Source organism: Perca fluviatilis, chromosome 3, assembly GCF_010015445.1.
Source record: "Perca fluviatilis chromosome 3, GENO_Pfluv_1.0, whole genome shotgun sequence".
In the NCBI taxonomy this organism is placed as follows: domain Eukaryota; kingdom Metazoa; phylum Chordata; class Actinopteri; order Perciformes; family Percidae; genus Perca; species Perca fluviatilis.
In genome coordinates this window covers 22873720-22895410 of record NC_053114.1, presented here as the reverse complement: position 1 = coordinate 22895410, position 21691 = coordinate 22873720, and the positions used below count along the sequence as shown (strand labels likewise).

At 42.3% G+C, this 21691-nt stretch overlaps 1 protein-coding gene across 1 annotated transcript in view; it reads right to left on the bottom strand.

Moving 5' to 3' along the window:
• Positions 1–403: 403 nt before the first annotated feature.
• The window catches only part of ankrd11 (ankyrin repeat domain 11), a 100830-nt gene continuing 79542 nt past the window's right edge, over positions 404–21691 (bottom strand). Inside the window, 10 exon segments of the mRNA XM_039794179.1 lie at positions 404–4882; positions 4995–5087; positions 5209–5352; positions 5613–5711; positions 6353–9086; positions 9177–13749; positions 13752–13779; positions 14047–14189; positions 14647–14847; positions 15876–16049. Of these exon segments, the coding sequence (XP_039650113.1) occupies positions 4697–4882; positions 4995–5087; positions 5209–5352; positions 5613–5711; positions 6353–9086; positions 9177–13749; positions 13752–13779; positions 14047–14189; positions 14647–14847; positions 15876–16049 (8375 nt within the window). The 3' untranslated portion in view covers positions 404–4696.

The window sequence follows — 21691 nt, the reverse complement described above, 5'->3', positions numbered from 1 at the left end:
TATTGTCGATTAACAAGCATGAGAGGTGATTGTGACATGAACAGAAATAAGATGTTCAGGTTGAGTGACTGAACTCTTCCAGGCTAGAAGATTAACATATGTAACAAATCTGGCAGCCGTCTCAGAGAGGGCATTTCCAACAGACATGATTACCTCATCCTGCTATCAACAGAAACTTGTCCCTTGAACCACCATAATAGTTTGGGTGGCGTTTGTAATATTGATGCATTTAAATGTATATTCATTATTCAAAAAAGTACATTTTCAAATGTGGCCTCTTTTTTCCCTTGTTAGTTGATATATTTTGGGTGTATCAGAAGAACTTTATGATTATGGTTGTATACAATGCAGCTTTTACATCATGACACGCGCAACACAAAAGCAAGAACCAGAGGACGGCTGGTAATATTTCAAAATTTTATTAACGAACATAATCTCTGAGGAACAACAGCAGTTCTCGCGCTCTCTGTACATGCAACTGTAGAAAATAACAATTTAGAATTTTTACTTTTTTCCACCCATCCTCATTTTCAGTTTCTCGCATTTTTATTTTTTTGTCTTTATTTTTTTTGCAGGAAATCAACAACAGCTAGAGGTGAAAGTACTGGATCTCTGTTACAGCACTGACAATAGCATCAACAACCGCCCTCATATACCCCACCCACCCCCCCTCTTAGCTGCTCCAACAATATTTACACAAATAAACTACATTGTACAAAAAAAATGTTACATTGTTACATCATAATCACCTGCAGAAAGCGCACGCAGCTTGTTGCTGTTAGAACCCCACATTCTACGCAATTTTTCAGACTAGTACAAAGAGGAGGGTGCAAAACGTCCTGGGAGGTTTTATTTACAGAGCTATGTACAGTATGTCTCTTTCACGCATTACAAGGAGGAAAATTTACACAGCGGAGACCAAATTCAACTCAAAACATACCACAGGTGTCAGAAAAAAAAAGATAATAAATAGGTTATTTCTCACCATTTAAAGAGTAGTTCTCCATGCGTTTCATTAGTCCTTTTCCACTCTAAAAAAGGAACAAAGAAATAGCTACAGTCTGGGTTTTAATTAAAAAATAAACAAACTAGAAAAAAGGCTTGAAATCGTGATTCTATAGAATGAAAAAATAGCAATTATGTATATTTATGTCCAGTAAGAAAAACAAAAACAAATAACAGATCTAAAATAAACATTATGAGTGAATGTGAGGAGTAGAGGTAATATGTTGCTGACTGAGGCGGTGCCAGGCTCGCATCTGTATCACCACGGTCAAGTGCTCTACTGTGCATATGAGGACTGATGTGTGTTTTTGTCTGTATTCAAATTTTTATCCTGAAATCACTCTTTTTTTGTTAGTTGAATATTCACACTGGAGAATCAACATGGATGGATGTGTTTAGTCTTTTGCTCTGTGAGTGGAAATCGCCGGTCAGTTGTGTCAACCATCACCATTTCAAGCCTTTGTGGTTCAAATAAATGACTGATTACAGAAGTAAAAACAAAGGCAGGGCTTAAACCGTTAAAAAAAAAAGGTGACACATGAAACGGAAAACACACTTGATGTCTTGTAAACAATAGTGAGAGGGCGTGGTCGGTCTGGGCAAGTAACGGTATACATTCTGCTCGATAAGCAACGTGATTGACATGCCACTGGTGCTTCATACAGGAACAAAAAACCCCTAAGATAAAACACAACAACATTCAAAACTACACACACTGAGCTAAAAAACACACAAGGATTCTGTGAACAAACGACACCATTAAACCTCTTCCCCCCCAAAAAAACTGTGTAAGAAACCAACAACAAATTAAAAACAAAAAAACATGACAAACAGGGGTTTAAAAACCAAATTTCTGGCTATTTGTATCCAAATATGTATGTCTATGTATACCAACCAGGATGTGTGTGTATCTCTCAAAAATATCCAGGACTATACATCTAGCCACCTTGTCTGCACAGTGTAATAGCAACAACCATTGCACTTGACTAGACATACCATACACAGCTAGTCTGACTGAGAGTGTGTAAATAACTTAAAACGTTTCAGATAATATTGCCATCAGGATACATGAGCAGCTCTCGCACACAGACGGGAAGCCTATGTGGTAGGTCGGGAAAGCCTTTTCAAAACCAAGATCCACTAACAAATAGAGAATCAGCAAGTCATCACAAATCAACATTTCCAAAGGGATTTTTTTTTTTTTTTTTTTTTTAAATTGAGGACTAAAAAAAACAGATCTATTCTGCATTAAGCTATTTCTTTCCACACTGCTGTTTGGGTTAATGTCTGCCCACTTTTTGGTTCATTCTGAGAAGATTTAAGTCTTGTAACTGTCTGCTTGGGCCCGACACAAGAACTTGAACAACGGAGTAATATGAGGAAGTAACCTAACATTTAAAATCCCTGACAACACTAGCCAAACCCCTTGTGGATTAAACATTGATAAAAAAATTACAAGACCAATTCCTATTATGATCCAATAATTGAATACCAAACGGATCAAGGTGCTGCATTGAAATCATATAAGGAAATTGAACTCCCTATAGTGTGTGATAAAATTTAAATATATTTAAAAACCCATTCCCCATTGCATTAGGTCACAGGTCTAATGCAAAGCCAATTAGTTTCTTGAGTTGTCTGAAACAGACGCCATCCAGTGAGTAAGGTTAGAACTGCACTTACAAAAAGAAGCTGCTCACCAATATTTTATAAAGGGGCTGACTGACAAACCTATGTCCAAAGTGAGTATGGAATAAAACCTTTTAGTTGCTGTTACGACGCCTCTGCCCATTCAATGTGAAAAGCAGACAAGCTGGAAACCGAACACAGAATGAAGTGCCGAAAGACCCGCGTCCCGTTGGTTTTTGAGACAATGATGGTTTGTGATGATTAGAAATGATTTCAGTCCAATTTTTGTAAATTAGAAACCTATTAATTTGAAACCGTTCCACATTAACATGATGGTTTTGCTTGTGAATGACATCTCTCACTTTCATCCCATATATATCTATGTGACTTTGCCCAACAATGAGTACATTTTTTTTTTCACTGAAAAAGGCATTTTCTTGGTTCGAATTTTTTCAGATATAATTGTGTAGTAAAGCAATGAATATTAATCCTCTGTCTATTCTTTAAATAAATCCTCAACAACTATTCTGCTACATCTGAGGGACTATATGATGGTTGGCCTGTGGGAGGCCGGTTTAATCCAGAAGTGTTCTGTCAGCTATTTGTGAGTTGTGGTGATCCACGTCCAGGTGAGTTGCCTTACCTAAACCTGGACTGAATCTAAAGATGGGATTATACAACTGTGCACTGGAGTCTTTCAAATACAGAAACGTGTACACATTTTGGCCCATGGATATGAGAGGGGAGGGGTGGGGGGGGGGAGGGGGAAAGTGCTGCCCAAAAGTGAACTGTACATAAAAAGATACTTTTTATTTCTTTTGTTTTTTCTACACTTAACTGAGTGATATTACAGTACATAGGTTATTTACAACTGTGCAGTAATGTGTGGCAAAATAAATTATCTAGAAGGCAGCAAGAATACATTGGTTAACGAATATAAAAACTGTACATAATTTACGGAATACAACTTTTTTTTCATTTTTTTTTTTTTTTTCAATTAAACTAATATTGGCTCTGTAGTGTTTCAAGTCACTTCCTCAGAAACAATGAAATGCCCAAGTAAAGAAATAGACAAAAACAATATTTCTCTTATCCTGCCAAAGCACAATTTCTCAATAGTCTCTTTAAATCTCAACATTCGTTATGTTTGTTTCTTCTGGTTGTCCTGTGGTGTTTTTGCAGTCCATGGCGGTCTGATGTGTTTCTGTTGGGAGCAAGCAGGGTGGCTGAGGAGCACTCCGGTTTGTCCTCAGAGATCCATGCCTGTCCTCTTCGGTTTATCCAGGCTGAGAGGCTGCAGGGTCAGTCTCTTCCTCTCAGACACTGGGCCCTGACGTGCACACATCGCTAGCCCTAGGCCCAGGCTCTGTTGCAGTGCGAACAGAGAGGGCATCCTCTGGGTGTACGGTCTCGTAGCCCCAAAACCATCAGCGGCAGGTTTCAGGTTCCTGGTCTGTCCATCCCAGCTGTCTTATATGAAGATTCACATGATGCACCACAGCTCCGTTGACTTCCTCTGGGTCAGCGCGGGACTCTAGTTCTCCTGGCCCACCAGGAGCCCTGGGTCAACAGGGGAGGCTTCTCCTCAGTCCCTCCTCAGGACAAGCACCACGCTGTTGGGAGAGCTCTTCTCTGATACCTCCTCCCAGTGGTGGAGTTGGGTCTATTGAAGCAGGGACCAAAAAAACGAATGCAGAAAATATATCTCTGTCCCCGGTCTCACCGAAACTGAGCACTGAGGAGTTGTGTCCCGATGTCAGAGCCTCAAAGCAAAAACGGTTTCTGCTTCGCACACTCTGATCAAACAAAAGTGTAAAAACTTTGAGGAAGAAAGTGCAAGTTGTGTTTTCTTTTCCCCCAGTAAAAACATGTTTCCTTCTTCACAGAAGGGAATCCAGAGTTTTTCATCTTTACTCTTTTTCTATAGAATATAATTTTTTTTTTCCTGTCTAAAGTCCTCTTTCAAACTTGCTAGCCCTTTCCATTCGTTCTGTTCAACGAAGTCTCTTTGAGAAGAAGTTATTCAGACAAAGTTTGCTCTAAATCTGTGAGCGCCGGTGTGTCATGCAGGCAACAGGACAAAGTCGTCGTTGACATCGACCATTGGCACATAGAAGGACGGCACTTCGTTGACACAGAGGGACTTGTGCCCTGCTGGGTCCAGCTCCTGGACCTTCAACTGCCACTCCATCCTTTGCACTGCATTGAGGGCTGCTGCCTCGTGCTGTTGCCGCATCAACAAACATGTCTGGGGGAGAAGAAGCGAAGCATAAATCCACTCGGTATATACGTAACATTATGGTATCAATGCCTTTAACTGATGACATTACAGCACATCACTGCCGACGGCCGATATTTACCTTCATGCGATCATATTTATCATCCACATCCTGGATCCAGGAAATGAACTGACGAGCGTTGAAGCGATCTCTCACAGATTTGTTCTCATCACCCTGAGAACATACACCAAGTTACAATGTAGATTCAGTAATGGGTTATGTAATAATTGTCTGTCTCTAATCCATTCAGTTATAATTGACTTCACATTTTAGTGTATATTGAAAGATTTCCTACCTGGCTCTCTGATGGCATATTGTATACTTCAGAGTCCAACAGCATAGTGCAGGCGCTGAATGGCACAGCCTGATTGGCTATTGTCCTGGCTGCTCTGCAGTGGACCCTTAAAACCTCCTGCTCACATGAAACAATCAGCTTCTCCTGTGATCAGGAACCAACAGAGAGAAAGAAAAATGAATATTCAATATTATGTTGGGCATCAGGCTGGTGAGGTAACGAAATGGATTTGGGTCTGTGATTCTCTCTGGCTCAACCTAGGAGTAGGGTGAATGCAGATTTCACTTGCATTTCTATTCCATTAAGTGCTCATAGGGTTCAATGGACGTGCGTTGCTGTATGTATAACAGGGAGTGAGCAATGAATGAATCAAGGACAGAGAATATAGAAATGTTATTCCTTACCCGTTCTATGCTGTGCTGCAACCTGAGCTTCCCTCTTACTGCCTCCTGTTGTCTGAAGAGCTCCTTCAGAGGTTCTGACAGCGATGGAGGTGGGGCAATCTGATAAACAAACACAACATACCATTATCATATACATTCATCGAAGGGCCCCCGCAAATTATGCAAGGGCCCGCCTCCTCCACGTGTGTCAATGTTTACAACTCTGAGAGTGAATTGTGGGAACAGTAAAAAGCTAAAACGTTTGATAACCACGTCACGAGTGAACATGCACTCGTGCGTTTATATGCGCACGCACAAAATAATTTTTTTTGGTTAAACAGCAATTGACTGGTGGAATAAGTTATTGTCATTAGAAATCATTATTGCGCGTGACGCCGAGTTAGGAGCAGGGAGAAGGTAAGACCTCCAAGGCATTTGTGCCGGGTTATGTCTGCCTTGTCCCCGTTGTGTGTGACCTCATCTACTTAAAGAAATCTCCTCTCACCAATCCCCAGAGTCTGTTTAGAATCTCTGCAACGTAATGGCTCAGGGGAGAGCCGACAGCTGCTTAAAAATCTTCACCGCGTTACGGTGAGTCGGCGAAAGCCTGGTGACAATTTCCTTTATTTTCCTTTACTGCTGTCAAAAATTAGACCGGTTACCAGAATTTCTTTCATTCAACTTTCATTCCAAACATTTTTAAACCTGCTCACTACCTTGGCTATATCATTAGGGAGAAAGGTAAAGACACCCTAACTTACCACAGGGATGTGAAGCTTGCTGAGGGGCTTGCCATCCAGCAGGTAGGAGCCAGTGTAGGTCACATATTCAGCGTAACACTGTGGGGCCTGTGGGGTGATGTAACACAGAATCTTCCTCTTTTCCTCAATCTTCTTCCTGATCTGCAGGTACTCAAAGTAAGGGTTGGAACGGTCACTGTGGTAGGGCTCAATATCGTCCAGCTTGATGGCATTGACTACTACGGCCAAAGTCTGTTGAATCATTTCCCTAGTCTGCTGCATGGCTGTGTTTACCAGCTGGACCTGGACCTGCTGCCCAGCAGAACGTGGAAATTTCCTCTTCCGTGGGTGCTGGGTCTGAGATTCCTCTTCGTCCACGGGGAGAGGGCGACCTTTTGCCGTCTTACTGATAACCACTGGCGCAGAAGTTGTCACAGAAGTAGGTACAGACACTGTTGTGGTTGTATTGGATGCGGTAGAGGAGACAGTAAGCACAGATTCTTTGTCTTTCTTCAGAGCCGGGAAGGAAGAGTTTGAGGTGGGTGTCATGGTTCTGGTAGAAATCGGGTTAATGGTCACTATTGGACTGGTTGTTACAGGGATGGCAGTGGCAGACGAGGTTATGATGCTGGAGGTAGGAGGGACAGCAGCAGCAGAGGGATTGTTCTTGGCGCGATTGCGAGTTATTCTTTGAGGGATTTCATCCACCTTCTTCGGAATATCTACAGTGGTGGACACAGTGGTCAGGGTTACTGGTGTAAGCTTGGATGTGGTCTCTTGAGTGTCTGGTAGTTCCACTGTGCTGGAGAGGGCAACTGCCAGCGGGAGCTGAGGAAGAGGACTGCATGACACAGATTCTGCTACGGGCTCAGACATCTCCTCCTGTCTCACCTCTGACTTGATAGCAGACACTGAATCCATGGGTAACTGCAACGACTCAGTGATGGAGTGGATCTGAACGTGATGTTGCGGACTGGGATCGGATTTCACAGATGAATAGAACATACTGGGATCCGACTCATCAGGTTCTCCATAAGGTCCTTTTCTTTCCAACATGTCCTGTTGTGTTAGAGAGAGAGAGCTGTTGACTGGCAGACTCTGAGGCTCAGGGTCCAAATCTTGCTGGAAATTGACATGTGGTGAGGGTACAACTAAGTCTTGTCCGGTAGGTTCTCCTAAATCTAGGTCTCCAGCAGGGCCTGAAATCTTAGCCAGGCTTGGTAAGTCCATCTCCATTATGTCTGGGTCCTCTCTGTCTGTAATGGTCTGTCCAATGTGGGTCGGCACAGTCTTGTTGTGGTCAACTAGTTCTGGGTCTCGAGACTCAGCTTCTTCAGACTTGTCCGGTAGTGGTAGGTCAGGCAAGGAGAACGGTCCCAAGTCATCCAGTTCATCTGCATCAGCTGAGAATGGGTCTGCCCAGGGCACCACAGGCTCAGGGCCCACAGCTGGAGCTATGTGGCTTTCAGTGGAAGCACTGAAGCTGTGCGTGATCTGTCTGCTGTCTGGTCTGCTTTCTTCACATGTTGACTCAGTGTCCATCTGATGACTTTCCTCTATGCTAGGCTTGTTACATTCCTGGAAGAAAGACTCCAGCCTATTGGAGGATGATGAGGTGTTTAAATAGTTGGGTTCCTCATCAATAGCGGTGTCAGGCCTCTCTGGAGAGGGGATGTCAGCCACAGCCTCCTTCTGTTCATCAAAGTCCTCTGGTTCCTCTTTGTGCCACCTATTCCAGGTAGCATAAGGGGGAGTGACAGAGGGATGTCCAGACAAGTGCTGCATATCACTGTCTGAATGGTATGGACTGGTTATTTTGGAGACCGCAGCCTCTATCTCCCCATACGTCCTGTGGGGAGATTTGATGTCCATATCAGGGTTCCAACCAATGCCGTGATCAAAACAGTTCTCTCCATGGATGGGTGCAGAGTGTGTGGGGGAAATATCCTGGACCTCTGGTTCCTGCCGGTCTGGAGACTCTGCAGGCCAGCTCTTCCTAAGAGGGTCCTCAACTGGAGGGGAGAAGGAACATGGCTCCCTTGTTTGCTCCGGCTCTTCCATTGCACAGTGGTCTCCATCAGCTCGCTCATCCATATCACCTTCGTCCTCAAAGTCCTCCTCTTCTTCTTCATCCTCTTCCTCCTCCTCCTCATCCTCCTCTTCCTCCTCCTCTTCCTGCTCTTCCTGCTCTTCCTGCTCTTCAGTGACAGAGGGAAGGTCTGAGAGGACCAGGTTAGGCTCACTGTGGTGAGGCTCAGAGATGTCATCGATGTCCAGGGGTGGCAAAGCAGCAGGAGCAGGAGTTGGCGGTGCAGCAATGTCAAAGCAGGGCTCCTGGGGGTCTGGCCTGTGAACTGGTGTAGAGGGTTTGGGCAAGAAACTGTTGTATACATTGTCATGAAGGTGTTCATTGCCCTCTGCGCCAGCAAGAGTTGGCGCGGCCACATCTGGTGTTGGAAGAGCTGGCTCTAGCCGAGGGGACAACATTCTAATTGGGGAGAAATAAGGAGATGCCAGGCACTCCAGTCTATCCCCAGTTGCTGATTTGTCCTCTAGAGTTTGGGAGGAGGATGACGGATCAAATTCAGCTGCTGGATCACTCTGCTGTCGAAGGAACTTGTCAGCCTCAGCCTTGAACTCGTCCTCCAGCGGCCTGCGGACGTCAGAGGATGCCGAACGACTGACGAGCGGTAGCTGGAGGTTCTTTGCCGGGGTGGGACATGTGCCCTCCTGGAAACTCTGAGAGTTAGAGTACCTGCTGAGTGGACAACAGAAAGACAAGACATTAGAAAATATGTCACATCCAGTAACAGTAACCACACAGTACATTTGCACGTTTAAATACCTTTCAAAGAAGGATGGGGAGCAGGCATTCATTGAAATGGTCATAGCTGACGAGTTCTGGCAGTCCAGTCCATCCAACATAATGTCGGGGTAATCCTCTGCACTGCAAGACGGGGTACGTGGTGTCTGCATTACTTCCTCAAAGCTGGGGCAGGAGATGACAGATGTTGGCGTGGGGACACCAGTTGGCCTGTTTTGATCTGGCCTGGGAGAGGCAGGGAGGTTCTCCTTTATTTGGTGTCCAGCCAGCCAGTCCTTTGAGTTTTGACCATCTGTCTGCTGGAACTTCCTGCTTGGGGACATCATTTGGGCCGGGAGACCCACATCCTTCAGCTTCTTCTCTTTAAGACCAGACTCCAGACTGTTGGATTTCTTTGACGATAGCTCACTGCGATTTTTTCGTACTTCCTCTGTGGACTTAGTCTTGTCCTTGAGTTTAGGGTCCCCTGACTTGGGTCTCAGCTTCTCCATCTGCTTCATCCGTTCTTTATGTCTCTTGTGGCGCTCTTCTATCTCCTGGTCTTTAAGGCTCAACATTTGACCAAAACTTGTCATCTGATAATCACCATCCACCAACAGTTTTTCACGTGGACGATTATCTTTCCTTACTGTGTCTTTGGACTGAGAGAGCTTTTCATTTTCATCCTTAGCCTTAGATTTAATGTGGTCCATTCTGTTGTCTTTGTCCAATGTATCCCGACTTCTGTCTTTTTTCATATCAAATTTAGGACTTTCTTCTTTTGACCTGTCTTTCAGAACGGTGACCTGTGGGCTATCTTTCAACCCTGACTTTACATCCTCTTTGGAGTGTTTAAATGACCCAAAGCCATCAATGTATTTATTCTTCTCCTCCTTTATTTTTTCCTTGTGTTTCTCCTTTTTCTTTTTGTCCTTCGTCCTGTCACTGATTACACCAGTTGCTTTGTCCTTTTTGGACATCTCTTTTTCAAATTCCAACGTTTTGTCAAAGTCGTCTTCACCATCTCCCTTACTTCCATATGGGAATGTGTAAGGGTCTGCCTCTAGAGGCATGGGCTCTTTCTCAAAAGGTAGACTCTCTCTGCGGCTGTAGGACTCTCTGATCTCCTCTGTCTTGTCACGTTTGTCTCCTTTGTCCTTCTTGACCTTTTCTTTCTCCTTGTCGTGGCTTTTCTTGGATGAAGATGAAGAGGAGTGTCGATGCCTCTCTTTCTCTCTGAACTTGTCCTGGGGAGTAGATATGGACAGGGAGTCTCTCCTGTCCTCAGACACATCAGTCAGGCTGATTGAGTCATAGTAAGTAGTGAGGACTGGCTCATGACCCCGGTCAGTGAAACTATCTGAAGAGATTTCGCTGTTCTTGTCGTTGGAGTCATCCTTGTAGTCATTCATAGCTTCCTCCTCCAATTTTTCTAAGAGGGACTTTTCATTCTCACCACTGCCTTTTGAGGGTTTCCTTTCCTTAGAATGGTCCAGCTTGTCTTTATATTTGCTTTTTGTCTTATCCTCACTGGCGTCCCTTTTGTCCAACAGCTTCTGCTTATTTTTCTTCTCTTGATTTGAGTCCACTGATATTCTGTCTTTTCTTTCCTTATGTTTCACATCTACAGAATCTTTCTTGTCTTTGTTGTGTTTCTCTAGGGAGCCTTTCCTCTCTTTACCTGTGTCAAATGTGGCCTTTTCTTTCTTCTTTTCTTTGTGTTCTTTGTCTTTTGCCTTTTCGGTGTTATGCTTAGCCTCTGCAGAAGATTTTCTAATTTTTTCTGAGGGGAAGTGATCCAGCTCATCCTGATCAGACGTTGAGTCTTTTCTGATGGAGTCGGACACAAGGGCAACACCGCCATTGTAGCTGTCCTCATCATCATCACTTTCATCAGTGAAGATGTCAGCTATCTTGTACCACGCTTTTTCACGGATTTTCTCAGGTTTTCTTTCCTCTTTCTTTACCTCCAAGAAATCCTTCTCTCTGTCAGCATGTTTGTCTTGAGAGGTCTTTTCTTTCTTGTCCTTGGTCTGATCTGAAGACATCTTGCGATCTTTGTCTTTGCCATGAGACTCTTTGTGTTTGTCTTTAACTCCCTCCTTCTTGTCTTTGGTGATCCGGTCTGCGTCCTTTTCCTTGACAATTTTTTCTGCAGAGCTTTTCTCGCTCTTATCCTTTTCCTGATCAGCTCCTCTGTCTTTTGTTTTCTCTTTGTGCTTGTCAGCTTTTGTCTTTTCTCGCTTTTCTATTCCCTCACCCTTCTTTTCTTTCTCCTTTCCAGAGTGGTTTCTTTCTCTGATTTCACATGATTTACTGACGGCATCAATTTCTTTGAAAAAAGTATCATTGCCATATTCATCTCTTACAGATTCCTGCTTGATTTTTATGTCCTTTCTTTCCTTTATGAAGTCATACGAGTCTTTACGGTCTCGACTGTTTTCTAGAGAGTCCTTGTCTTTTTTGTCTTTGACCGTTTCTGTGGACTCCTTCCGCTTCTTTTCTTTTTCCACTGAGTGACTGGAGTTTAATTTTTGTTTTTCTGACCAGTCTTTTTTCTTTTCATTCGTCTTTTCAGAGGAGTCTTTGTCTTTCTTCTTGGAAGTGGCTTCTTTCTCTGATCTTTTCTCACTGTGATCCGATTTTTTGTCCTTAACTTTGTTTTCTTTCCTCCTCGTCTCTTCCTTAACAGTCTCAACAATTAGTTTAACAGCGTTGTTGGCTTTGTATTCCTTGTACTCTTTGACAGGAGCGTCCCAGCTGTCATCTCCATACAGGGAGGAGTCAGAGGACATCTCGGAGCCCCATCTGTCATGATGGTCATCTGAGGCACTGAGCTTTGTGTCCTCTAAGTTGAGGAAACGGTTGTTGACGTCATAACCTTCATACTCAGGCTCTTCCTTCGGTGCTTTGTCTTTTTTACATTTGTCCTTCTCCTCCTTGGTGTTTTTCTCCTTGTCCACCTTTAGATGTTTTTCCTCTTTCTGCTCACTTTTCCTGTCAGTCTTTGAGGAGGACTTCTCCTTGGACTTTTTCTTCTTCTCCTCTTTGTGAGCCTTTTGTTTCTCCTCCTTGGGCTTCTCCTTCTCCTTGACAGATTTTACAGGCTTCTCCCTCTCCTCTTTGTTGGTCTTGTCCTTGGTGGAGTCCTTTGTTTTCTTATTTTTCTCCTCTTTCGCTGTTCTGTGCAGGTCTTTCCCCGATGACCAATCCTTATCCTCAGACTTGCTTTTCGAAAGCCTATCCTCTTTCTTTGAATGGTCTTTTTCATGTTTGGATAACTTGACCTTGCTCTCAACTGGCGATTCTGACTCAACAATTAGGGACTTTTGTCTTGAATCATCAAAATCAAAAGAGTAGCTCTTGACAAATTTCTCATTCATGTCTTGATTGAGCACCAGACTAGGAGCTTTGTCCTTTTCCTTATTTTTGTGCTTGTGCTTCACTTTATGCTTTTTCAGCACTTTGCCATCTACATCGGTTTTAGAGACCGCACTGTCTGCAGTGGAGTTTTTGTAGAGCTCAGAATTTTTCTTGTCTACTGTACTACTGTGCACATTGTTATTCTTCTTTTTGTTCTCCTGCGCTTTCCTCTTAACTTGTTTTATTGACTCTACACTGGAATCAGCAGAGGAGTAGTCAGACTCACTGGACAGTCTTGTTCTGACAGAATCTGAGAGAGAACTGACGTCTGACCACGTAGGAGATGACACAGTCTTCCAGCCATCTGTCCTCCACTGCTTTGGATGCTGTTCTGCTAATGATGGTACTTGTTTCTGAGAGTTTGAGTTTCCATGGGATGAGGAGGAGGATGCGTTAAAGCCAGGGGAGTCTTTCAGGCTCGTTGCAGAAGAGTCCTTTATACTGTTTGAGCCCTTATCATCCTCACTCTCCATATCGCCACAATCCGAGTCAGATGTACAGAATTTGTCATTGACTTTACCAAACCTGACTTCTTTGCTGACATTATTTTTACTCTCCTTCTTCCGTTTCTTTTTTACTTTGTTCTTGTCTTTTTGTTGTTTAGAGCTCATGCTGCCAGAGTCTCTGATCTTGGTATTTGTTTGCTGGGCTTGCCGTGGCGTAGGCGCTGGCGTGAAACACGTCCTATCATCCTCGTCTGAACTGTTACTGTCAGAGATGATCCGCCTGACAGATTTCTTTGGTGTGAGCGAGTTGCTTTTGGAATAGGTTTTGACCTCCATCTTGGGTATGGCGATGAAGCTGTTGGCCTTGGGGACCGGTTCCTTACGGAAGTCTTTTTTCAAGAGGTGTTTATCATCCACAGGAGGAACACGTTCCTCCTCATCATCCTCATCAAATTCATATTCATCCTTGACGGGCGTGACAGCAGATTTAGGAGGGTCTACAGTTTTCCCCTTCAACTTCAACTTCTCAAACTCTGAGTCCGTGTTATTGCCATCGACAGAGCTGGATGGGGCAAATGAAGGGGCATCTTCCTCCTCTGAAGATTCTGTGGAAAGTAAAAAGAGGCATGATCAATACACAATTTAATTTGCAGCCCCATCTACAGTATTAATTTGCAATTTTTTTGATTTTTAACTATAACTATTAGTAATGAAAGTTGGAGAGTTGCGACGCGAGCAGTTCACCTCCCCGTTATCCGTAAAAGTAGCTTAACCACCTGAAACAAATAAAATTAAATATTTCATGAATATAAATTGCAATTTAAGAGGTGATATTACCAAGTTCTTTGTGTGTTCATTTTTTTTTTAAAAAAAACCCCCTTTTTAAAAAAAAAAACAAAAAAAAATTGTGAAAATATAAAAAAAAAAAAACTAGAAACTGACTCTCTACCTGCATTCTTTTTTCCATGTTTAGAGTCTTATGATAACTGGATCTATTGTTTTGCCTTCTGAATTTAGAAATGTAATTTTATTTATTTTTTTACCTTGAAATGTCCATTGTTGGATGCATCGTGTAGAGGGGTGTCATCATCCAGACCCTTGGTGTTGACCTCTGCTCCGGCTGCCAGCAGCTGCTTGGCCACATCATAATATCCCCTGTTGCACGCCTCATGCAATGCAGTCCAGCCTGAACATGTAAAGAATTACTATGTGTGAGATTGGTAGAGCGGCAGCGTTTGAAAAAAATGTCATGTAAACGGTTTGCAAGATTGAACGTCTACACTAGAAAAAGGGGAAAGTATTTAAGCTTTCTGAAGTGCTCCTAATGTACTGTGGAGAGGCGTATACTATGCATGTAGTATGTGCGTATACTATGTGTTTTGTCACTTTGTATTGAATATTATGGTTATTATTTCATCCTGTCTTAATGTTTTGTATAAGTGGTGATGACGAGGGGAGAGGTTCAAGGGGGAGGGAATGTGTCCATGGTGAGTTGTATGTTCTGTATTTTATATTTATATTATAAATCAAAATAAAAACTGTTAATCATAAAAAGAATTACTATGTGTGAGGTGTATGTAACATCTGAATGAATATATAGTGCTTCGTGCACAAATTAAAAGACTATACAAGCAGCCTCTTACCTGCAAAGTCTTTTACATTCACATCAGCTCCCTCGCTGATGAGCTCCTTGATGCGGCGTACCTCTCCACGTATTGCTGCTCTGTGCAGCCGAGTCTCTCCTCTCTCATTCCGTTTATTCACTTTGTCTTTGGTTTTAGATGCAGAGTTTGGCGTTCCCTTCTGACCCATACTGGACTGTGACTGATGCTTTGGTGTTGTGTCTGTGGGTAGGAGATGGACACACATTTCAACACTCGTACAGTTTCTTGTGGCACATTTTTTAAGAATTTGCTTTTATTGTTGTTGTCTGCTACTATTATAAATACTAGTTTGTCTGAACTGCTTACAGCCAGAAGGGGGCAATCTTACTCTAACAATCAGCAGCAGAGTCCTCGGAACTACTTCACTTGAGCTCATTTCATCATATTTACAAGATTAATCCCAAGCCTTAATCACATTTACATTATTGAGTTTGCACAGCTATTGCTCCAAATGATATTTGAAACACACTTACTTAATCTATGCCCATGCCTTCAGGCATGCAACAAAGGAACACACAACAAAACACACACACTATGCATTGGTCCTCACCAACCTAATTGTATCTCAAATGTCAACAGTAAGAGAAGAAGTACAATGTTGCAATAATAATACTATTTTATATCTAATACATTGATGGCAAAATTATTTTGACTACCAATAATGACTTGACAGGACATAAGGAGGAAGTAAATATGAATAATCATCTAACGGCAGAAAGTCTGAACAAGTCTGTTGTGATTTGACTCAGGTGCTGAGATTGCATTAGTTCCAGCTTAATGCAATACCACCGGAGAGTTAGTTTCATTTCCTTGACGGTCCCATGCTGTATTTTAGTATTTTAGAACAATAATTATACTACTACTAGACAAATATACGGCTGCTAAAACAGAACGACACCTTTCTGACTGAGAATTTATGTGGATTAGCTTGTATGACTAGATTCAAATTAAGCACCTGGTCTCGTCCAGAGGCAGAGTATGACCGAGATGAGGCGAAAAAACAGCAGACAACGAGCTCAAGCTCCAAACATTTTCACAAAAACAATCAGCCCAATGCCTCCTCGCCCCAGCCTCTCCCTTTAAGCCCACCTTCATTCCTCTCTCCCAAACACACACAAACACTGTCTACATACAATGCTCCCTCCCATCCGTCTTTCCTTGTCTGCCACCCATCCACAGAAGACGTGGCCTCCATGATAAGCACGCACCTGGACTGTTGACGGACTCCTCAGCTGTCATTTGCATGAGCAAGGCCACCTGCTGCCGCTCAGAGAGGGGGTACCCGGCCCGGATCCCTGGCATCCCCATTCCAAATGGCAAGCCCGCCTTCCGGGTGTTGGTGGGCTCCTTTTTAATGCGCTTCCGCTCTGGACCTGGTTTCTCTGTAACGAAAGTGAGAGATATTTATATATTAATTTTATTACGCTGCATAGACACACATGTATGCATGCACTTGATGACACAATCACGCACACACAACAAATCCTATGTACTGAACATTGTTAAGGTTAAGTCATGTGTTGTTAGCGTTATACCAATAAAAGACATTCAATATTTTTCTTTGGTCACATTTATTATCTATCTCGCTGTTGTTACAACTACTGAAAAGTATAAGCATTTAAATTGGATATCTTGTTTTTTGCCACATCATTACATATTGTTTCCATAAAAACAAAACAAATTATTATAACAAGTTATTTATTTCTTAAAATGTGTTGTCTAAAGTAAGACCGTCACCTATTTTTCCTAAATCTAACAATCTTTCACCATTGCGACTATTTTCAAAAGTACATTTAATATATCTCAACAGTAGGACTCATTTTAAATGTAGATTATGTTTTGATAAATCCTAGTCAAGAAATGATCAACAGTAATAATGAAACCACTTTACAAGTGTTACAAGGTGTCCTTACTGGTATCTGACTGATTATTTTGTTAAACCAAAAGACAAAAGGTATTCAATCTACAATTATTTAATAAATAGTGTTCTCATAACAACACACACATTGCCCCTGCAAATAATGAATTCCCATGCATATCGTCTAAATAAAACTGTAAATAAAAATAAAAAACCTAATATTTGCAGACATACTACATGTATATGTAGCCCAGTATGTTAGAGGTTTGGTAGTAGCATGGGGTGGCTTTTTTATGTATTACCCATATTCCCCAGAGGAAGGGAGGGGCCAACAAGCAGTGTGTATATATCTGTCTGTCTCTGAGCCAATCAGTCCGGATCGAGAAGAGAGGAAAGAGGGTGGGACTTGGCAGACCAGCGGTTATTACGAAATAGTTGGTTTACATTTCAATTCAACACGGCCTTGCCAAGGTCACCACATGCCTGACTGCGTGCCTGCCAGCTTTACTGGAGACATGGCGCTACTGGACAAAGGCAGCTGCTCCCCAAAGACACACCCAGCAATTATTTTCAGTGGCAACATACCATCTGATGACCCTTACGGAGGATAAAGCTACACATGACTGTAACACTTCATCACTGAGGGGGAAGAACTCCCACAGCTGACAGCAAGAAACCGCTAGCAACAATGCAGACTGCTACAACGAAGAAAGAAATGGGAACAGCAAATGTCAATGTCAATGTCCATGCACAGAGACACTCGTAGATGGGTGGATGTGTCTGAGCTGGATTTCTTTGGGACTTTTCTCATTCCAAGACTGGCTGCATTGCTCAAGGCCACAAACACACAAGTAAACAAGGCAAGAAGGAAGCATGGCGGCTCACGCTTCCGGTGGCTAAAGGCTTTCCAGGAAAAGATTTTTCCATTCACAAGTACAGAGCTGATGAACTTTCATGAACATCTGTGAACACTTACAGCTAATGTGCCCCCACCCCTCTTTGATACACTCTCACGTTCCTCAAAGCATTTGCCATTTAGACACATTCCTTCAGCTAGGACTTTAACAGCGGGAACCACAGAAGCAGTCTGAACATGTTTTTTTTTTAGCAGCAGCAGAACAGAGAAAGTGCTACGCTAGCTTTTCCAGGCTATGTTTACAAGATTTAGAACCAGGAAGGCAGTTATTACCCCGATGCACCCATGTAGAGGACTGCTACTAAACAACACACAAGGCCAAAGTCTCTAATACAAGATTCATCATCAGTGGCAGTAACTGGCCTGCTCATCTCTGACACGGGGCACTTGGAGCAGGTATAATCACAGTTTCAAACTGTTAAGTTATACTAGCTAGGTATAAAAATGACAAATTCTAAACCCAGCAACTGGGTACTGCCTGTACAAATGTGTGCGATTTTACATTTGACAGAATGCTGTAGAAAATGGGACACAGCTACATACAAATTTTTTTTAGACATGTTTACAGGAAGGGATATTATTTTGCCTTCATAAGGTTTGTGTTTGGTTAATTAACCTGAGAATTTAAGACAGCTTTATTTAACATGACTGATAGTGTCCAATGTATGCTCACTATCAGTCATCCTTACGTGATCTAAAAAAAATAAATAAATACATGTCACATGAGGACTACTGGATTACACAAATGAATGAACATTTACACAACATACTGTGCCTACTCCCATAGTGTGTATTTCTGTTGAAAATCTATCTAGAGAACACTGCTAGGGCTTTTCTGTGTCTCAGTAAAATCATATTAGTCAGTTTACAGACGAGGTTGAGACCTTACTCTGCTTACTGCTTGAAACTTGACTAACAGGATGAGCGAAAAGGAGAATAAAAAAGAAAATCAAGCTAGTTAGGGATAGTCACCCCATGAATAGACTGTCTACCTGAGCCAGGGGAGGGCACAACACCAAACATAAATGGCTGGTAATAATAGTAATTAATAATTAATTTTGATAGGGCAGGCAGACATTACTAACATTTTAGCTCACGACAAAACAAAGAGACTGTTTGGTTCAGTAAGTCAACGCAACCTCATGACAAGAACAACCACTCTAACCAGTCCGACCGGATATGTTTGATTGTAGCACTTTAGAGTAAAACCAGGGCTCCAGACTGCATTTTGCGACCATTTTTTTGAGATAGTGAGAGTATTTTATTACAGCTACTCGCACATGTGTGACCTGCAAATTTGATGACTTTTACTTTACTTAGCACAAAAAGTAAGGAAATTTGTGTTTGGTAGATTAGTTCTCTGTGGTAACAATGATTTTTGGCAATAAATCATGAAACATGAAAAATTTGCCAAATCTTCTCTGGTTATTTTGCTGTTGCTATTGACACTTGTTTTGAGCTTCTGGTACCCCCAGGTGCTGCCAATCAGGCGCCTGGTCTGCAACCAGTGGCAATCCCATATCTCCACAGTCTGGGACTGAACTCTCCAAGATATCCTCCAACTATCCTCCAAGATGACAACGCTCGCCCCCACACGGTGGGGTTTATCAGGGACTACCTCCAGAATGTGGGAGTGGAGAGGATGGAATGGCCTGCCAGCAGTCCTGACCTCAACCCCATTGAACACTTGTGGGATCAGCTTGGGCGTGCTGTTCGTGCCAGAGTGACCAACACAACCAGATTGGTTGACTTGCGACAAATGCTGGTTGAAGAATGGGATGCCATCCCACAGCAGTGTGTGACCAGGCCGATGACCAGCATGAGGAGGAGGTGCCAGGCTGTCGTGGCTGTGTATGGTTCTTCCACACGCTACTGAGGCTCCCGTTTGTGAAATGAATAAATTGTTAAATTGCCAATATGTCTTGTTTCTTCAAACTTCAATCATTCAATCCACCAAACGAGTCAATGGCAGAATAATCTGTTTGGCACTGGCAGAGAAGATCTGCTGCTCATCCCACAACTGCATGTTCCTTACAAATGGGGCACCATTTGAAAGTGAACTAAACAGGCTTTCCAACGGTGTAAGATTTATTGCCAAAAAGCATTGTTACCACAGAGAAATGTGGTAACAATTTTCCTTACTTTTTGTGTTAAGTTTAGTTAGATACTCCCCTTTCCATGGAAGTAAAATCACCTTAGATATGATTGTTATTTCAGTGTTAACAAAAAAAGAGACAGAGAGGAGAGAGGGAGAGCCTGTATGAGGCAGCGGCAATAATACAGTACATTGACAATAATAAAACTTTGTTTACATTTCTGAATGTGCATTTGTTAAGCACCATTCAATTGTAATATGTGACTGGGAACTAAAATAAAACAGCACATTGTAGTTTCTGTATTTATCCCCAAAGAATTTGTCAGAAAAACAGTTAAAATGTGGGAAATGTAAAAAATTGCATTGCAGGTCAATTTAAGGTGTGCGCCACTAAATTTTCTGTCTTTGCCCCTAAACATTTTTAATTAGGGGGTACAGTGCTCTTAGTAAAACAGTTAGTCTGGAGCTCTGGAAGCAATGTTCTGTTTAGGGACTAATAAAAACTGCATAAACAGGAAGTTAAGGGAGAAGAGGCAGGAAGTGGCCAACAGGATGTTTTGTAAATTCTTTGTATTAAGCAAGAGAGACTCGTAAAAAATACAGCATGAACATAGTGGGGTGAAGGATGCTCTGTCTGTACCCGGTGTCTATGATTGTTACATCTTGTTTTAATCAGTTATGCAATGAGTGGAAGGCTTCTCTTCGTCTATTGGTTTTATTCGGAGCCTGTGAGAGTCTGGGAGACAGAAAGTCAAATCTATGTGTGTTTTAACCTGCCAGAAAGAAATTATGTGCAGGCTAAAGATCTGTGCAAAGCACTGTCTATTTTTGCAACCCACTCTACTCAGCTCGCACCTTCCTTCAATGTTCACAAATCTGACCATCATTACTATGCCTCACAACTGACTCCGTGGCAAAGGCAATGCTGCAATTACAATTAATATCCTAGAAGGCTGCAAATGTCGTTTATGAGCACATTATGGTAAACTGCAAATCCAAAGACAGAAAAAGAGCAACGGACTTAGACCACGACAACAGCAAGCCAGCTAAATTTGTTTGGAACATAGGTTTTGGCCTTTTGTACATTTTAACTGGACATTTTCACACCCAAGAGTGGAAAGTATGACAGAGGCCTGCTCAGACGTGGTAAAGCGTAATGTGTGGCAGTAATGTTAAGAGGACAGCTTTCGGTCACCTCATCTTTGACTGCGCATTTTGAATGCCAGTATAGCTGATCACATGTCATGCAACAGTTTTATGTCAGACGCTGTTGCATGCATAGAATAACTAATATTTTGACCATCTCTGGGCAGCAATGCAGAAATTTACTTTCCACCTTGGGTAACCGGTAAAGCCACAAGTAAATCACTGTCTGACATAGACACATACAAACATTAGTGCTGCAACCAATTATTTTCAATATTGCTTAATGGATTGTCATGGTCATTAGAAAGAGTCCAAAAATAACCTTGTCTAATTACTTGTCCAACCAACAATCCAATACCCCAAATAATACACATTTTTATCATCTAAAACAGAGAAAAGCAGCACGTCCTTACAATTAAGGAACTGGAAACGTGTCGATTAATTTTGTGTCAATTGGCCAATAGATTAATCAACTAATTTCAGCACTAAAACAACAACAAAACAGTTTGTTTGGCTTTAGTCAAACACAGTTAAGTGATCATAGACAGCATGAGTCTGTATGTGTCTCACTCCTTATAACATGATGGCTGTATTTCACAATTGTGTTTGCCAACTAAATAAAAATGACGCGGGAGCAGGAAGAAAAGATGCATTTGTTTTCCTATTGTTTTGGTACTTCAGTGAGGTTGAACCTATAAAAGGCTAGTTGTTTCAACAAGTACACAGCATTTTCAGAATCCGTCATAGTGTGGGCACAGTCTTAATCTGACAATACTGTTCTACCATCTATCCCTGAATGACTGCTGCTGCGGATAGTGGTGGTGAGGAGGAAAAGGGGAGAGAAGAGCAGGAGGATGACCTCAGGAAGGAGGAATGCTGCTGTAGCACTCTTTAGGAGGAGGTCAAGGGAAGCTTGGCAATTCTGCGAAGGGAGGGATGAGCATTGAAATTTTGAGAGCTTTGATTAACTTCAACTTGAATGATCTGCAGTGTGCTGTGCACAGACAGA